The sequence below is a fragment of the Rana temporaria genome, chromosome 8 (assembly GCF_905171775.1).
Source record: "Rana temporaria chromosome 8, aRanTem1.1, whole genome shotgun sequence".
NCBI classification, from domain to species: domain Eukaryota; kingdom Metazoa; phylum Chordata; class Amphibia; order Anura; family Ranidae; genus Rana; species Rana temporaria.
In genome coordinates this window covers 32,124,837-32,144,838 of record NC_053496.1, presented here as the reverse complement: position 1 = coordinate 32,144,838, position 20,002 = coordinate 32,124,837, and the positions used below count along the sequence as shown (strand labels likewise).

The 20,002-nt window shown below is 45.3% G+C and overlaps 1 protein-coding gene across 1 annotated transcript in view; it reads left to right on the top strand.

Annotated features, from left to right (window-relative positions):
• Window positions 1–20,002, top strand: part of LOC120946802 (pancreatic lipase-related protein 2-like) — a 39,603-nt gene continuing 19,601 nt past the window's right edge. Inside the window, exons 1-5 of the mRNA XM_040361509.1 lie at window positions 1–82; window positions 9,316–9,364; window positions 12,347–12,498; window positions 13,654–13,779; window positions 16,735–16,869. Of these exons, the coding sequence (XP_040217443.1) occupies window positions 9,316–9,364; window positions 12,347–12,498; window positions 13,654–13,779; window positions 16,735–16,869 (462 nt within the window). The 5' untranslated portion in view covers window positions 1–82. The remainder of the gene's footprint in view (window positions 83–9,315; window positions 9,365–12,346; window positions 12,499–13,653; window positions 13,780–16,734; window positions 16,870–20,002) is intronic.

Here is a 20,002-nt window from a genome sequence, read left to right as displayed (position 1 = left end):
GTTCACAACAACAGCGGCCTTCAGTATTCCTGGGATCTCTGCGGAGGAAGAGGAAGAGTTCTGTCTGTCGCTCAGAGCTGAAGTAGGTTTACATCGGGACTTGGGAATTTCAGGCAACCTTGTCAAGCTAAAAAATATTTAAGATGAGAGGTCCCTGTAATAGAAGAAGTATTATAATCCCGCTCCCCAGTCTTCTGTGTCTCCTACCTCCCCTACATTCCTTTTAGTACAAGAGGTATTATACTTCTCTCTTCAGTGTCCTGTGTCTCCTCCTGCCCCCCGGTTTACTCTAATAGATAAGGTATTATACCCCCCTCTCCATTGTCCAGTGTGTCTCATACCTACCCTCCATTGCCTGCAATAGAAGAGGTTTTATGCATCCCCATCCAGTATTCTGTGCCTCTTACTTTCCCTCTGTTTTCTGTAATAGAAGAGATGTTATGCTCTCCTCTTCCTTGTCCCCTGTCTTCTACCACCCCTCCATTCATGGGCGTCCGCTCCATAGGGCAAGGGGGGTCATTTGCCCCCCCCCCCCCTGGAATCGCCAGTGAGAGCCAGGAGCAGGGCCAAACTGGCCCTGGGGCCGCTTTAAGTGGTGACTGCAGCGCTCCCCTCTGGCGCTCGTATCGTATGTCATGGCGCTGGGTCTGTGTGCAAGGTCCCGCCCTTCTAGTTTGGCTCGTCTTATAGTCTTTTAGTGTTCCGCCTATCACACAAGCCGAAGTATGGGGGGGGGGCTGGACCTTGTGTGATTTAAAGGGGGCCAGTGATACAGGGTGCTGTGTAATGTAAAGGGGTCCAGAACTGTGGGGTGCTGTGTAATGTAAAGGGGTCCAGAGGTGCAGTTGTGGAGAGGGGGTACACAGTAGTGACAAAGGGATATTGAAAGATGCAGGGGGCACAGTGGGGTGTTTTTACATTTTAACGTGGGGGGGGGGGGCGCTTTTAACCACCGCTAGCAGTCGAAGAAAGGGTAAAATGCGACTGTGTATCGCCGCTGCCGAAGCGCCCCCCTCTGAAAAAATTTCAGCGGACGCCCATGCCTCCATTCCCTGTAATAGAATAGGTACTTTGCTCCCCTCTGCATTGTCCTATGACTCCATCTACCCCTCGGTTCTACCCCCTGTAATAGAAGAGTTATTATACTTCTTTCTCTCTTTTCTCTGGTGCCCGACATCCTCATGTACATATACGTCAGCAGAATGGCACGGACAGGCACATGTACGTACCTGTACGTCCTCTGCTAGACGTGGGTGGGGCGTCCGATCGGGACCCCCCCGGTACATGCGGAGGTCGGGTCCGCTCGGGGAGCGATCCGGGACGACGGCGCGGCTATTTGTTTTTAGCCACTCCGTCGCGATCGCTCCCCGGAGCTGAAGAACGGGGAGAGCCGTGTGTAAACACGGCTTCCCCGTTCTTCACTGTGGCGGCGCATCGATCGAGTGATCCCTTTTATAGGGGAGACTCGATCGATGTTGTCAATCCTACAGCCACACCCCCCTACACTAGTAAACACACACACAGTGATCCCTAAATGTTACAGTGCCCCCTGTGTTTAACTCCCAAACTGCAACTGTCATTTTCACAATAAAGAATGCAATTTAAATGCATTTTTTGCTGTGAAAATGACAATGGTCCCAAAAATGTGTCAAAATTGTCCGAAGTGTCCGCCATAATGTCGCAGTCACGAAAAAAAAACGCTGATCGCCGCCATTAGTAGTAAAAAAAAATAAAAAAAATAAAAATGCAAAAAAACTATCCCCTATTTTGTAAACGCTCTAAATTTTGCGCAAACCAACCGATAAACGATTATTGCATTTTTTTTTACCAAAAATAGGTAGAAGAATACGTATCGGCCTAAACTGAGGAAAAAAAATGTATATATGTTTTTGGGGGATATTTATTACAGCAAAAAGTAAAAAATATTGAATTTTTTTCAAAATTGTCGCTCTATTTTTGTTTATAGCGCAAAAAATTAAAACCGTAGAGGTGATCAAATACCACCAAAAGAAAGCTCTATTTGTGGGGAAAAAAGGACGCCAATTTTGTTTGGGAGCCACGTCGCACGACTGCGCAATTGTCTGTTAAAGCGACGCAGTCCCGAACTGTAAAAACCCCTTGGGTCTTTAGGCAGCAATATGGTCCGGGGCTTAAGTGGTTAACCACTTCCATACCGGGCACTTCCTGCCCAAGCCAATTTTCAGCTTTCAGCACTGTCGCACTTTGAATGACAATTGCGCGGTCGTGCTACACTGTACCCAAATTTTTTTTTATCATTTTGTTCCCACAAATAGAGCTTTCTTTTGGTGGTATTTGATCATCTCTGCGGTTTTTATTTTTTGCGCTATAAACAAAAGAAGAGCGACAATTTAAAAAAAAAAAACACAATATTTTTTACTTTTTTATTTAATAAATATCACAATTTTTTTAAAAAAAACATTTTTTTTCCCTCAGTTTAGGCCGATACGTTTTCTTCTACATATTTTTGGTAAAAAAAAATCGCAATAATCATATATTGATTGGTTTGCGCAAAAGTTATAGCGTCTACAAAATAGGTGATAGATTTATGGCATTTTTATTTTATTAATTTGTTTACTAGTATTTTTTACTGTCACCGTGACATTGCGGCGAACACATCGGACACTTTTGACACGTTTTTGGGACCATTCACATTTATACAGCGATTAATGCTATAAATATGCATTGATTACTGTGTAAATGTGACTGGCAGGGAAGGGGTTAACCACTAGGGGGCGAGGAAGGGGTTAATATGTTCCCTAAGATGTGTTATAACTGTAGGGGGAGGGGACTCTCAAGAGGAGGAGACCGATGTGTGTTCCTCTGTACTGGGAACACACATTGGTCTCCTCACCGCTGACAGGAGGTGGATCTGTGTGTTTACACACACAGATCCACACTCCTGCCGTGATTACCGACAATCGCGGGCACCCGGCGGCAATCGTGGCCGCCGGGCACCCGCGCCGGGTCACGAGCGTCACCGCGGGCGCGCGCGTGTGCCCTAGATTGCCGGGAACGCAGGACGTCATATGACGTCCACCCGGATCGAGGAGGTGTTCCTGCCGCCGTCCTTTCACAATGGCGCGGTAGGGATGTGGTTAATAGAAGAGGTATTTTGCTCCTCTCTCTAGTGTCCTGCTCCCCCTCCCTGGGTTTTCTTTAATGCGGGCGCACTCTCATAGCCGCTCACTGTATCACTCGGCCCCGCCCCTTGGCGCGCCGCGTCATTGGATGTGATTGACAGCAGCGCCAGCCAATGGCTGCGCTGCTTTCAATCCATCCGCTCTAGCCATTCAGCGGCCAGGCTGAGTGGCGAAGAGGATGTTGTGGCCGAGCACGGGACTTTCGAGGGGTCAAGTAAGTATAACGGGGGGCCGGGGGGGCGGTACGCTCGGAAGTAGTTTCACCTTAATGCATAGAATTTTACAACTCATTTAAGAGAAACAGTATTATATATATAAAAAGCTCTATGACCACTGGAGCAGCACACTCCCCATCTGGCATTGTAAATGTCACTATATACATCAGAACGGTAATGATGCAACTGCAAATAACAAACAGTGCTTAAGCAGAACGAGGTCTCCAACTTGGAGGTTAGGTTTCAGATCAGTGGCAACGGTCTTGACTTCAGGACGAATCTCTGGATCTTTGTCAGGTTCTAAAAGACTTAAGACATCAGCTGTGGTTTCCTCTGGAAAATCCAGCAGGAATTCAGGACCTGTTATCCAAGGAAAATTTGCAAAGACACTTGCAGACACTGGCCTGGTGGCATTATCATCAGGGTTAATTTCAGATGGAACATAATGCCATTGTTCAGGTTTAGATGATTTCCGGATTCTCTCTACACGGTTGCTGACATAGACGTAGAAACTTTTAGTCTGGTTGTATATGTAGCCCAGAACAACTTTGCTGTCTGTGTAGAATGTGATGTCATCTATCTGAATGTCTAGCTCACGCCGTATGAAATCTGCTATTTCTTTTTTTTCTTTTATAATTTTTATTTGATTTTCTTAGTCCAGCAATCGACAGATACAAATGACATAAATACCTGTAACGGACATATGCATGCTGCCGGGACATCGATAATCTTCATGCAGGGAGGACTACAAGGAACTGCATGGCTTGTCACAATTGGATGTACCACATTGTATTCTGAGCTCAAAGGGTTAATTGGACAATGGTCTCTTTCACTGCTGAATGCTAATGTTCCCTTTGCATAGCTAATGAGAACTCTCTTTGTGTAGGTAACAGCCTCCTGTGAGGTGTATGCTGATGGGGATTATGTGTGAGTGATAATTGTTTTAAAGGTTAATTGAATTCTATTGTCTGATCGAGCTAAGTTTAGGAGCCAAAATGTCTAGCGGCTGATTGGCTCAAGGGAGTGTCATTGTTTAAAAGTGTGTGTATTGAAGTCCCCCCTGGGTGGGGGGGGGAGTGTCATTTGTTTCTGTACAGTTTGTAACCAGATATAAGGAAGAAAAATGTGGCATTAAAGGTCAGTCCTGCTTGAGTCTGCAAACGTAGCCCGTCTCGTTTCTTGGAAGGGCGTTCAATGGGATATACCGGCGGTACCTGCATATCGCAGCTTGCCAGGGAAAAGGACGTCTCCAGCGGCTGAGACCCTCACACTACTTGGGTAGCCGTTACATTGGTTGGCAGCGGTGGGATGATCCTTTTATCCAAAAAGCAAGTGCTGAATGGAGTCGCAGTACGCCAGGCTGAAAAGATCCACACTAAAAGATCTATTGGAGAGTCGTAGTAGGAGCGCCAGCAACAGACCACGGAGGGAGCTGATAGCTGAACTGCTGGGGCTGGACGAAATGGATGGATCCATGGAAGGAACTGGCCCCTTGCACCTGTCAGCAAAGAAGATGTAATTACTGGGATTGTACAGCGGAGATTATCCTTGTATCCAGAAACGTCCGTGGAACTAATAAACCAGCTGTTCCGGGAAGCAAGGGAGGAGATACAAACGAAGAGGGGACAAGAACTGGAACTGGTAAGAGCGAGACAGCCCATTACACCTGCAGTTCCTACCCCCCCCCCACCTGCTGCTACAGGAAAGAAAATACCGTTCACTGTATTTAAAGCTTTTGTAGAAAGTGAGGAGGAAATTGATGGATATTTGGCGGATTTTGAGAGGCAGTGCTCACTACACCAGGTACCACCAGACCAATGGGTCACTATTTTGTCGGGGAAATTGTCGGGCAAAGCCAATGAAGCCTTTCGGGCTCTTGCTCCAGAGGATATTTTACAATACCAGCAAGTTAAAAAGGCGCTGCTAACCCGATACGCCGTAACTCCAGAAGCCTACCGCCGGCGCTTCCGGGAGTCTAAGAAGATGGCTGTGGACTCCCACATGGAATGGGCCAACCAGTTACAAAGGGTGGCATCCCTTTGGGTCCAAGGGTGCAAGGCCAACACCGGGGAGGAAGTATTGCAGCTGTTCCTAATGGAACATTTCTTCCAAGACCTGGCCGCAGACATACAAGACTGGGTACGAGATCGCCGTCCCGCTAACTTAAACGAGGCGGCTCGGCTAGCAGATGAGTACGCGGAGAAAAGGAAAGTAAGCCAGGGTACTATGCGGCTTGCTCAGAAGGTAGAACCGCGTACTCCAACCGTCACCCCACGCCCAGAGTTTCGGGCTCCAGTCCCACCACGTCCTCAGGGGCCTAGCAACTACCCCCGGGATTCGCCTAGGGTGACGTTCCATCACTGCAGCGACACGGGACATATTGCTCGTTATTGCCCTTTGAGAGCTACAAATAACAATTGGAGACGCACAACACCCAACACAGAGGTCACTCCATCACGTCCCTCTGCGGCCCACTGCCTGGAGACCGAGGGGGGCCCTGAGGAATGTCTGGGAATTTGGTATGAGGCAGACCCAATACAAGCGGCCTCTCCGGATAACCGTCAGCATCACCGTCAGGAGGTACGGGTGAATGGACAAGTAGCACAAGGCCTAAGAGATTCCGGGACTACTATCACTCTGATTCAAAAACATCTGGTAAAGCCAGAGAACGTGTCCACTCGCACAGTTGCCGTCCAGGTCGCAGGGGGTTCTGTATTTCGCGTACCCACCGCATGGGTGCACTTAGACTGGGGAGCCGGGTCAGGAAAGACCACAGTTGGTATCATGGACAACCTACCTGCCGAGGTGGTGCTGGGCAACGACATTGGCCCTCTGACTTCGGCTTATTTACCTACACCTGCTGCTGCTTGTGCCGTGACCACCCGCGTTGCTGGAATCAACCCGCTTGCTGCTGAGAACCGGGTAAGACTACCTTCCCCGACATGTACTGTAGATCCGGCACAATATCACAGTCTAAAATGGGAATGTGACAAGTTGGCCAGTGAGAAATCAGAGATGCAACGACACTACGTCATGTATTATGAGATGTCCCGTGGCTTGAACATTGAAATGCACAAACAGGTGGAAATTGTCAAAAGATTAAATGGGATTTGCATCCAGGTGGTGCCGTATCTGTCCCAAGAGCATCAGCAACAGGTTTTGGGAGCCATTGAGAGAGCAAAGCAAGTGACTGTTCCAGAATTGAATTCTATTATTCACCGTCACCATCAGCTACCGACCTGGTAAGCCAATGGGAAGGCCGACGGACTGTCCAGGCAAACTGAACTTTTACCCTAACAGCAGACCGGACATCCCCAAGTTGATCCGAAAAGGATCAATCCGGGTCTGCTGGAGTGTTCCACAAAAGGGGAGTAGTGTAACGGACATATGCATGCTGCCGGGACATCGATAATCTTCATGCAGGGAGGACTACAAGGAACTGCATGGCTTGTCACAATTGGATGTACCACATTGTATTCTGAGCTCAAAGGGTTAATTGGACAATGGTCTCTTTCACTGCTGAATGCTAATGTTCCCTTTGCATAGCTAATGAGAACTCTCTTTGTGTAGGTAACAGCCTCCTGTGAGGTGTATGCTGATGGGGATTATGTGTGAGTGATAATTGTTTTAAAGGTTAATTGAATTCTATTGTCTGATCGAGCTAAGTTTAGGAGCCAAAACGTCTAGCGGCTGATTGGCTCAAGGGAGTGTCATTGTTTAAAAGTGTGTGTATTGAAGTCCTCCCTGGGTTGGGGGGGAGCGTCATTTGTTTCTGTACAGTTTGTAACCAGATATAAGGAAGAAAAATGTGGCATTAAAGGTCAGTCCTGCTTGACTCTGCAAACGTAGCCCGTCTCGTTTCTTGGAAGGGCGTTCGATGGGATATACCGGCGGTACCTGCATATCGCAGCTTGCCAGGGAAAAGGACGTCTCCAATGGCTGAGACCCTCACACTACTTGGGTAGCCGTTACAATACCAAATAAGAGAAATAGCAAAAGGAGAAAAATGAAAAACAAAGAAGAGAAATCTGCTATTTCTACAGCTAGCACAGTTCCACAAAGTTCAAGCCTGGGAATCGTGTGTTCAGGCTTTGGTGCTAACTTAGCTTTCCCAAACAGAAACCCTATGTGGGCTTTATTAGAAGAATCTCTTACCTTGAGGTAAGCGACAGGTATATAGGGGAGAAACTCAATTTTAATTGGGTTTGCCAGTGTCCAATGACCTGTGGTGACTACATAACACATTAAGTAAATGAGACTCTGTGTCCTGTGATGTATGTGTAGCACTACCCCCGAAAGAGCTGCTGATTTAGCTTTGGGCCTGCCGTTACTTTACTGTTCCATACGCTCGTTTCAGTGGTTGTCCCTGAAGAGTTGTCCATAAGAATGTACGCACCAAACACAAAGTTTCTTTCAAGGGTTTTATTAAGCAAAGTTCTCCAACAGAGGGGTAGAGGGACAGGAAAAGACTTTTGCTTTGCGGATCACAGGTACCACTTAGATCCAGAGGATTAACTCAGCTCCACATTGGATTTCAGCAACCACCAGATAGGCCTACTCTCACTGGCCTAGCAGCTGGTTGCGAAGCTCGTCAAAGTCTCTGCCACAGACTTGATAAGTGTCGTCAGGCCGTGCAACGATCTTCTGCCACAAGATCATACAACCGACTGCACACTCGATATAGTTCCAAAAAAAGTTACACAACTTTACGGTGCCAAGAATCTTTCAGCCGGACCGGCTGCACAGTGAGGTAGATCTGCCAGGGTACGTCCATCAATTGAATCCCACTGGTTCAGCTTCCTTCCATAGATAAGGTAGCGAAGGACCATCCCTGGATCAGTAGGCCCCAGAAACTCCTGGGCCTACTCTCAGTTGCTATGCCTCGGGCCAGCTGGCCCTGAGGCTACGAAACAGCTCAACATCCCTGAGGCCAGGAGGGCCCTCAGGTCAGGATCGAAAGACGAACCCAGCTAAACAGCATCTGTGCCTTAAGTACCCCTCCCCAGAATGCACAGCTGGTTGACCACGCCCCCGAGCCACTTCTGAGAGAGAGATACCCAATACATCCAGCCTGTTGCCTTTCCAACAATTTAGAATAACTATTCTGAGCCAAACTACTGCTCAGGCAACTATAATTTAACACATAGCGCCCACAGTGAATCTGCGCCGACCTATGTTTAAGTGTATACCCAAACAGAGATATGCTTAAACATATCTAAGATACGACGGCTTGCGCCGTCCTATCTTAGGTTGCAATGTTTCTGCTGGCCGCTAGGTGGCGCTTCCATTGCGGTCGGCGTAGAATATGCATATCAGTAGATACGCCTATTCACGAACGTACGCCCCGGCCGCCGCAGTACATTTACGCCGTTTACGTAAGAGATAGGCCGCCTAAAGTTATTCCATCAAATAGATGGAATAGTAATGTTAAGTATGGCCGCCGTTCCCGCGTCGAAATTCTAAAATTTTACGTAGTTTGCGTAAGTCATCCATGAATAGGGATTTACGTTGTTTACGTCCACGTCGAAATCAATAGGCCCGTGCGGCGGACGTAGCCGCAATGCACACTGGGAAATGTAGGCGCATGGCGCATGCACAGTTAAAAAAAAACATCAAAAATGTCAGGTCAAGCCCCGCTTTAGGCTACGCCGCCGTAACTTAGCAGGCAAATACATTGTGAATCATGTACTTGCCTCGCTAACTTACGGCGGCGTAGCTTAAATGCCTTAAGCTACGCCGCCTTAAAGTTGCGGCCATGTATGTGAATCTAGCTATATGTTTCTATTATTATGATTATTCTTTATCATTATTATTATTTTATGGAGGTTCAAACACTTGCCCAAATGTTTTTTGTTTATATCTGTGTCTAATGTTTTTATTTAAATGATGACAAATGTGAAATCACTGACTGAACCTGGCAATGTAACTTCTCGTTTCAGATGTGGGGCAATTTTCTGCCTGTTATGTCCCTAGTGTCCTTTCTAAAAGGTAGGTGGACTTGTTTAATTATATACCATATTTCTAAATAGTTATCAACAATGAAATACATTTGGATTGTGTTCCGCGACAAGATAAGCTGATCTATTAAATGATATGCGCAAATGTCACATTGGGGGTAATTTACGAAAGGCAAATCCACTTGGCACTACAAGTGCAAACTACAAGTGCAAACTACAAGTGCAAACTGCACTTGAAAGTGCACTAAAAGTGCACTTGGAAGTGCAGTCGCTGTAGATAAGAGGGGAACATGCAAGGAAAATAAAAAGCAGCATTTTAGCTGGCACATGATTGGATAATAAAACCAGCAGAGCTTCCCCTCATTTCAGATCTACCCCTCAGATTTACAGCGACTGCACTTCCAAGTGCACTTTCAGCACACTTTGCACTTGTAGTTTGCACTTGTAGTGCAAAGTGGATTTGGCTTTCGTAAAGAACCCCCCTAAGTTTGCCTGCTGAAATCCAAATCATGTTCTCAAAGTGTGTGCTATGCAATGTCATAATCTCCCCTGTGTTCCAATCACAGAACACCTTGCATTTTGTGAAAAGAAAGCAAGGCTTTTTCTGAATGGAGCATAGGATAGGAGAAAGTCAATCAGATTCATACAGGACACAACAATTCAGAAGAGGCCTCTGTCAACACAAACAGAGTCGGACCAAAGCCCCAAAAAATGTAATGTTAGTATTGGTTCATAACAAGAAAAAGCATGCAATGTGTTTTGGGAGATCAAAGATCTCCCCCTCCTTCGGGGGCTTAAAGGGGTTGTAAAGGTTAAAAAAATGTTTCCCTAAATAGCTTCCTTTACCTTAGTGCAGTCCTCCTTCACTTACCTCATCCTTCCATTTTGCTTTTAAATGTCCTTCTTTCTTCTGAGAAATCCTCACTTCCTGTTCTTCTGTCTGTAACTACACACCGTAATGTGAGGCTTTCTCCCTGGTGTGGAGAAAGCCTCTTGAGGGGGGAGGGGGCGAGCAGGCAAGTCAGGGCACTCTCTACTTTGCAGATAGAGAAAGGAGCTGTGTGTTAGTGGGCGTCCTGACACTCCTGCACGCGGTTTAGACATTACTGGCTGTGTGTTGAGTTATTTTGAGGGGACAGCAAATTTACACTGTTATACAAGCTGTACACTCACTACTTTACATTGTAGCAAAGTGTTATTTTTTCATTGTTGTCTCATGAAAATATATAATAAAATATTTACAAAAATGTGAGGGGTGTACTCACTTTTGTGATATACTGTAGATGGAGGTGCCCACTTGTGTTTGTTTCTTACGTTATGCGGGTTGGGCTGGTAGGCCCCTAATTTTTCAAGTACCCTGTCCTTGGTTGATATTGTTCATGACACTGTTTATTGGTTATAAAGCACCTTATATATATGCTCTATTGATAATGCGTAATACTCATAGGTGTGCGCAGGGGGTGTGCCAGGTGTGCCTGGGCACACCCTAATCACTGCGTGTGGTGCCGATCGCCTCTATTGCTTGAGCTTCCCCCCATGTTGCGCCCCCCACAGTGCTGCTGGCTTTCCTCCTCTCCCCCTGGCTGCTGTGGGGGATGTTTCAGAATGGAGAATGGAGGAAGGGGCTAGTACATTTGTCATTTAAAGGCCCCTTCCTTTGCTAAATACAGTGAACACACTCATTCACTGTATTCATTCACAACTGAAGCATAGTAAATTGTGTTTACTGTTCTTCAGTTTGTGAATGAACAGGAAGCAGCTCAGCACGGAGCACTATCCTGTTCATTCACTGCCCCATGCAGCTGGGGCTGCAGAGTAAGGCATGTGTGTTTGAGCTTTGGGGTGAACAACCTAATGCAATAGGCTGCGTACACCTATGGTAATACTACCTTCTAATCTGTATTATTCTCTGATTGTCATAATCCAGAGCTGTCAGTATTTGATCAACTTTGCCTAAGCAAGATCTGTCTCTGTTTTGTAGGCAGATATTGTATGCATTGCTCTAATAATACTTGATTAAACATAAAATCAGCATTAAAAGTTTTTGTACACACGATCAGAAATTCCGACATCAAAACCGTGGATTTTTTTTCCGATGGATTGTTTGCTTAAACTTGTCTTGCATACACAAGGTCACGCAAATGTTGTCGGAAATTCCAAACGTCGAGAACACGGTCACGTACAACACTACGACGAGCCAAGAATGAAGTTCAATGATTCCGAGCATGCGTCCAATTGATTCCGAGCATGCGTAGGATTTCTATGCATCGGAATTGGCTATGGACCATCAGAATTTCCGACAAGAACTTTTGTTGTTAGAAAAATTGAGAACCCGCTCTCAAACATTTGTTGTCGGAAATTCCGACAGTAAATATCCAAAGGAGCATACACACGGTCGGATTTTCTGACAACAAAGTCACATCGAACATTTGTTGTCGGAAATTCCGACCATGTGTACACGAGATTAGTTCTTTAGTCATGCCCTCCCATTACATTTTTTATAAGTTATAAAAACCTAACAGGGGTTCTAATACTTCCATCCAAAACTAATACCCTGTACACACGATCGGTTCGTCTGATGAAAACGGTCCATCGGACGAACCGATCGTGTGTGGGCCCCATCGTTTTTTTCCCATCGGTGAAAAAACTTAGAACCTGTTTTAAAATTATCTGATGGTTAAAAAACCGATAGGAAAAAAATGATCGTCTGTGGGCAAGTCCATCGGTTAAAAATCCATGCATGCTCAGAATCAAGTCGACTCATGCTCGGAAGCATCGAACTTCATTTTTCTCAGCACGTCGTAGTGTTTTACGTCACCGCGTTCTGACACGAACGGATTTTTAACTGATGGTGTGTAGGCAAGACTGATGAAAGTCAGCTTCATCGGATATCTGATGGAAAAATCCATCGGTCCGTTTTCATCAGATGAACCGATCGTGTGTACAGGGCATCAAAGTTTTGCCTTTAAATACACTTTAATGATCCTGGGTTGTTTTTGTCTCCTCTTCCTAGGGGAGGTGTGTTACCAGAATCTTGGCTGTTTCTCAGATGACCCTCCTTGGTCAGGTACTCCACAGAGATTGATTCATCGCTTACCTTGGTCACCAGAGGAGATTAATACTCGATTCCTGCTCTACACCAGAGACAACCCCAACAACTATCAGGTAAGTTTCCTCTGTGAAGATATCACTTATCTGACCCCTCAGTGTTCTCAGTGGCGTCACTAGGGTTGGTGTCACCCAGTGCAGTAAAACATGGTGTCACCCCCCCCCCTCTGTCTAGGCTGCCCAGCACCAAGCAGGCAGTGCACGGGCACGGGGCACACCCAAAACCAGCCCCTGTAAATGATAGTATAGGGCAGTATAGTGGCAGGTTAGGGTAGTATAGAGTGGTATAGTGGCAGGTTGGTGTAGTGGGGTGGTATAGGACAGGTTAAGGTGGTATAGGGCATGTTGAGGTGATATAGGGTAGTTTGGGGTGGTATAGGGCAAGTTAGGGTTGCATAGGGCAGGTTGGGGTGGTATAGGGCAAGTTAGGGTGGTACAGGGCAGGTTGAGGTGGTATAGTGCAAGTTAGGATGGCATAGGGCAAGTTGGGATGGCATGGGAAAGGTTGGGCTGGTACAGGGCAAGTCAGGGTGGCATTGGGCAGGTTGGGGTGGTATATGGCAAGTTATGGTGGCATAGGGCAAATTGGGGTGGTACAGGGTAAGTTAGGGTGGCACAGGGCAAGTTGGGGTGGCATGGGAAAGTTTGGGGTGGTACAGGGCAGGCTGGAGTGGTACACGGCAGGCTGTGGTGGCACAGGGCAGGCTGGGTGGTACAGGGCAGGCTGGGGTGGTACAGGGCTGTTTGGGGGGTACAGGGCAGACTGGGGTGGTATAGGGCTGTTTGGGGTGGTACAGGGCAGGCTGGGGTGGTACAGGGCAGGCTGGGGTGGTACAGGGCAGGCTGGGTGATACAGGGCAGGCTGGGGTGGTACAGGGCAGGCTGGGGTGGTACAGGGCAGGCTGGGGTGGTACAGGGCAGGCTGGGGTGGCACAGAGCAGGCTGGGGTGGTACAGGGCAGGCTGGGATTGCACAGGGCAGGCTTGGCATGTCAGCTAAAAAAAACAAAAAAAAAGGGGATGGTGTCACCCCTCTAGTCGGTGTCACCCGGTGCGGACCGCACCCCCCGCACCCCCCTAGCAACGCCTCTGAGTGTTCTTTTTATCTATCCCCAACCTCACACATAAATACTACTACACCTTCATGCTTGTGTTACCCCATCCCACTTTTCTTTAAAGTTCACAATATCCCATTTATTATATTAAATCACAGGAGATCAGCGCTGGGGAACCACAAACCATTTCCAAGTCCCATTTCAAGACCAGTCGGAAATCACGATTTATAATCCATGGATATTTGGATGATGGGGAGAAGATGTGGCTCTCAGACATGTGTAAGGTAGGTGCATCCTATATGGAACAGGAAGGACTGTTCCATATAGAATGTGTAAGGGGCAATGGGTAGGATAAATATCCCAGCATTTAGCCCTTCTATCCCACATGGGGAATGAATTATAGCGTGTTTCTAAGGTTACAATATCAGAATTATCCACCTTGTCCTGCTTTTTTAAGAATAGTAAGGTGCACGTTTTGTACAGAGGACAACTGGTTCTCAAATTCTATGTCAAAATAGAACAACCAACTCGGAACAGAGGTTGGGGTGTTCAATACCATTTGTCTTTCATGTATAGTTTCAAGGAGCACTTGTGCAGCCATTTAGGCCCCATGCACACGAGACGCTGGTAAACTCGAATTCAGAGGCATTTGGGCATTTTTTTCAACTGCCCCTGAACACATTTAATGTTATCCTATGTGTCCATGCACACATTCACGTTTTAAAGCAGTTGGGTTTAGGCTCGTTTTTTCAGACACAAAATTTTGGGTTCAGACGCAAACGTTTTTGCGTTTCAAAGCTTTGGGAGGGTCTACAATGTCTTTGTTATGAACGCTGATAGCCGCAAACGCGGTAAAACGCAGCTAAACGCGGCAAAACGTAATGAAATTCGCGGCAAAAACGGGCAATTTAAACAACGTTTTTTGCCTTTGAAAACTTGAGTTTACATGTGTTTGCATTTGCTTCTCGTGTGCATGGGGCCTTACAATCAAATCATATTACCCAGCATTAAATATGTGGAGGAATTACATTGTACTTGACCCTTAAGACATAGATAGCTAAGGTTATGTCTTACAAATGTGTCCTTATTTAGAGTAGAGCTCAACAAGTGATCGCAAAATGTTGTGTCATCAAGTTGGTAGTGACGTTTTTTTTTTTATTGTCATGATTAAAAGCAATAAAAGAAAGAAAAGTTAGATATCAAAGTTCAAACCATTTAGCATAAGCAATATTAGCTTGTTAACAATAATAATGAAGTATTGAAAAGGTTGTTTTTTTCCTGGGTGACCCAAGTGTTTTAGTTACCCTTGGAAAGCCAAAGGTTAGGAGTTCCTTGTATTTTTTTGTTTGAACCGATTATATTGAAAATTCAAAGGCTATTTTTTTTTTATTTTTTGGCATGGAAAAAAAACAATGGGCCAAATCCTCAAAAGGGATACGCAGGCGGAACTGCTGTTCAGCCTGCGTATCCCTGTGCCTATCTTTGGAACTGATCCTCAGAAGCAGTTTTCCAAAGATAGGCAGAAGATCCGACATCTGTAAGACACTTACACTGTCAGATCTTAGGATGCAGTACCGCATCCGCCGCTGGGGGCATTTCGTGTTGAAATGCCGCTTTGCGTATGCAAATGAGGACTTACGGAGATCCACAAAGCTTTTCAGCTTTGTTTTTTCTGCGTAAGTTTACGTTTGCATACGTAAAATTAGGGCTGCTTTTACAAGGTGTAAACTGTTTACACCTTGTAAAAACAGACCTTTTTTTCGATCGCCGCGATTTTTTTTTAAATTAGATTTTTTTTTTTTCGCCGTATCTTTTTTTTAACCCGTCGCAATTTTTTAACCCGGCGCGATCCTCAAAACTCGGCGTATCGTAAAAACACGTGATGCACGTCGGGAAAAATGACGTCACGGGCATGCGCAGTACGTCCGGCGTGGGAGCGCGCCTCATTTAAATTGTAATCGCCCCCTGGAGAAGAGGACCGCCTTGCGCCGGGAGAATTTAAGTTACACGGCCTGAAATTTCTAGGTAAGTGCTTTGTGGATCAGGCACTTAGGTAGAAATTTTAAGGCAGTGTAACTTAAATGGGAAAAGATAAGTTAGGCAGGATCTTTGAGAATTTGGCCCAATGTTTTTAAAAACGTCATTTAAAATGATCGTGTGTGGGCTTCACAAAAAAAAAAATTCAAACATGCTGCATTTTTTAACGTCGTTTTAAAAAATGTTGTTTTTCGGGTTGTAAAAAATGATCGTGTGTAGGCTAAAACGACGTAAAAAAAAACGCACATGCTCAGAAGCAAGTTATGAGACGGGAGCGCTCGTTCTGGTAAAACTACCGTTCATAATGGAGTAAGCACATTCATCACGCTGTAACAGACAAAAAAGCGCAAATCATCTTTTACTACCAAGGAATCAGCTAAAAGCAGCCCAAAGGCGAATAGAACTTCGCCTTTAGAGTGCCATCGTACGTGTTGTACGTCACCGCGCTTTGTTCATCATTTTTCTAAAACGATGGTGTGTGGGTAAAAATCTAACTTTTTTTAACGGTAAACCAACTGGCCCACTGCTGTGTTCAACAGGGCAAGGATCAGATTCAAAAGCTAAATCTATCAAATCATGTAATGCACACGTTTCAGAAAATAAATGAGGAAAGAGAGGAGACTCACCCGCCACCGATTCTTCAGCAAAATATTGACTTTCCTCTGTGTTTTCACCAAAATAATGTTTCCTTAAAGTAAGAGATCGAACAAATTTATTAACGTACAAAATTGTACTAAACATATCAAACCGTTTAGTAGGACAGAAATTCCTTTTTATAGTAAAGACACCTCTCCATCACTCATAACCCGCCGTGATAGGTTAAGAACATTGATTGATGTTAATGGGGGTGATTCCGAAGATGGTATCAATTTCCATTGGTCCCGTTGATGCTTCCTCCTGGATTGGTAAGGGGGGTGAGAGGAAGGGACGGGGGTCATACTGAGCCTGGAATGGGGCTTTAAGGTCTTTACTGTGACATTCATTGTATGTAAGAACAGCTTGAACATTACATTCTCCACGCATTCACCTGGCATTCCCACCTATTGATATCTAAATTAGTCTGGTTTATCATTATCTGCAGTGTTTGAACCCAGTGAGTTCCAGCTGCACTACAAAACCCACTAACCACAGTTGCACAATGTTCGAACCCTCACCTTTCTATGGAATGAGGGATACATTTTTATATTTGATATTTCCTCCAGACGATGCTACAAGTGGAAGATGTGAATTGTATCTGTGTGGATTGGGGTGCCGGATCCCGGACATTCTACACTCAGGCTGCTAATAATATCCGAGTTGTCGGGGCAGAGGTGGCCTATTTCATCAATGTTCTCCAGGTATAAGAAAAAAAATTAAATTTCTTCCATTTTAAGCAACACGTGGAAAAATGTTGTCTTTAAAAAATATTTTTGGACTAATGTTCCAAAATGTTGTAAAGGCCAGAGTACAGAGTATTCAGCCTTGCAAAAAATAATTTCATAATTTTCTCCAATATATTTTCTTTCTTCTGGTTCACAAAGTTTCAAGTTTTCTGTAACTCAACACCGTAATGCGAGGCTTTCTTCCTGGTGTGGAGAAAGCCTCTTGAGGGGGGAGGTGGCGAGCAGGCAAGTCAGGACACTCTCTACTTTGCAGATAGAGAAAGGAGCTGTGTGTTAGTGGGCCTGACACTCCTGCTCGCTCCCTCCCCCCCTCAAGAGGCTTTCTCCACACCAGGAAGAAAGCCTCGCATTACGGTGGTGAGTTACAGACAGAAGAACAGGAAGTGAGGATTTCTCAGAAGAAATAAGGACTTTTAAAAGCAAAATCGAAGGATGAGGTAAGTGAAGGAGGACTACACTAAGGTAAAGGAAGCTATTTAGGTAACAAAAAAAATCCTTTACAACCCCTTTAAGCATTGCCAGCAGGGCGAAATTTCAGTTGCTGCCGTTCTGGTGATGTGCTGAAGGACCAAGGCCCCATACAATAGGATTTAACATCTTTTGATATGAACACTGATGCAAGAAAGCGTTAACCAAAATGTTTTAAAAGTTTCAGAAAATCACATTATCTGTAGATTGAAGTTTAAAGGTCATCTATAATAACATTAAGTTAAAAGACAGTTTGTTTAATTGTTTATATATGTTACATTTCTTTTTTTTTACAAAAGTAGAATTTTTCCATGAGTCCCCATTCACAATATGGGGTCTATTTACAAAAATTGCTGCACAAATGTCACAAGCATTCACCGATCCCTCACAAATTCTAACTGTATTGTGCTTTATACAGTGATTAATAGGGTTGTCCCGATACCGATACTAGTATCGGTATCGGGACCGATACTGAGCATTTGCGCGAGTACTTGTACTCGCGCAAATGCTCCCGATGCTTCCCCCGATACTTCCCCCCCCCGCGAGCGGCACACAGCTCCGCTTCCTCCTCCATGCTACCACTCCCCCCGCGTCTCCAAGTGTCCGCCTTCTGATTCGCTCTAGTGTCCCATACCGCACTCGTTAATTGGCTACGAGGCGGCACACGCACCTGGCGGTGATTGATTGCGGTCACCAGTCTTCCTGGTGATTGGTTACTTACTTAGTAGCTGTATCCCGGAAGGGGCGGGGTTCTAGCTATAGCGAGGCTCAGTACGCAGTACCGGTGTGTAGAGAAAGATGAGCTTGGCGAAGAGAATAAAGCGGGAGGCGGAGGAACCACTGGAGGATAGTAGAGGTGAGGGCAGCCTGCACTACTGGGGGGCGGTGTGCACCATATCACGGGGGGAGGCGGAGCGGCCTACAGTGTGCTCCATATCATGGAGATATGTTGTGTACATGGAGGAGGGGTGCACGTTGTTTATACCGGCTCTCAATGCTTTATGGAGGCTCCTTACCCTCACTGTGCTTCTGTGTGAGAGGTCAGGATCTTTCTAGATCCTGCTCTGAACTGTTGGATCTTTTTTTAGAACAGCTGGCTGAGCTCCACTGTAGGCTGCTGTTGGAGCTGTTTCAGGTTCTGGAAGAATCCCAACCATGTTGGGATCTACCCAGCTTCCTGATTGGCAAATGGCTCCAGATCCCAGAACACAACTAAGAGCTGAAGCCGGCTGCACCCATGCCTCTCCAGCCCCATGCTGCAGTTAGTGCTAGAGGGGCAGAGCAGAAGGCTGATTATCAACAGTCACTAGGGACATGGCTGCATTTAGGAACATGGCTGCATTTAGGAACATGGCTGCATTTAAAAAAAAAAAAGTATCGGTATTCGGTATCGGCGAGTACATGAAAAAAAGTATCGGTACATGTACTCGGTCCTAAAAAAGTGGTATCGGGACAACCCTAGTGATTACCTATTACGGTCAGCTCCATCTAGTGGTTAGAATGCAGTATTTTCCCTAATTTAGCTATTTAAAAGAAAAATACCACATTATGGTCACTAGATGGAGCTGACAATCATAGTACATCAGTATATTAGGCAAAATATGGTCAGAATTCATGCAGGCTTAGTGAGTATATCTAACCATTTTTTTTTATAACTAAATCCCTATGCATTGCATTAATGTGCAAATACAAAAACAACCCGCACACTTTTTTTTAAAGCAGTGCTCCCCAGAATGCACAGATAGTTCACATTTGTGCATTGCGGAGTAATAAATGTGAGTTGTCAAAGTCCCAAAAAGCGCTGTATTTCTAGTTGTTGGTGCATTGGTGTGGTTTGTCCCCCTCCTCTGGGCAACAATCAGATTGTAGCTAAAGCCTAGTATACACGATGAGAAAATCGGATGAAAAAAATATTTTTGGAATGATCATTCTATAATCTGATAATTAGTGCACAACTTTTAAGAGCTGATCACAACAGTTCAGGGGAAAATATTCAAAAGTACAAGCACAACATTTTTTTTCCGTAAGATAACAGAACAAACGATTTCCATTTAATCAGTATAGTAAAGTAAAAAGAATCGAGTGACCAAGACAGTGCATGCTCGGAAACAAAAGAATACATTACAACACAATACAATACATTAAATCATCACGATAAGTTGTACTCTAGTAATCTATAGTAACCTATGAGGCCGTGTATACACGGTCGGTCCAAACCGATGAAAACAGACTGACGGACCTTTTCATCGGTCCAAACCGATCGTGTGTGGGCCCCATCGGTCAGTTCTCCTTCGGTCAAAAATTTTAGAACGCAAAAGCATCGGTTAAAAACCGGCGCATGCTCAGAATCAAGTCGACACATGCTTGGAAGAATTCAACTTAATTTTTCTCTACACGTCATTGTGTTTTACGTCACCACGTTGGACTCGATCAGTTTTTTAACTGATGGTGTGTGGGCACATCAGACCATCAGTCAGCTTCATCAGTTAACCGATGACAACGGTCCTTCGGACCGTTCTCATCGGATGGACTGATCGTGTGTACAGGGCCTGAGGTTTCAATATGAGACTAGACAGATGATGTGTACACACCTTCTCATTTTGTGTACCCGGCTTAAATT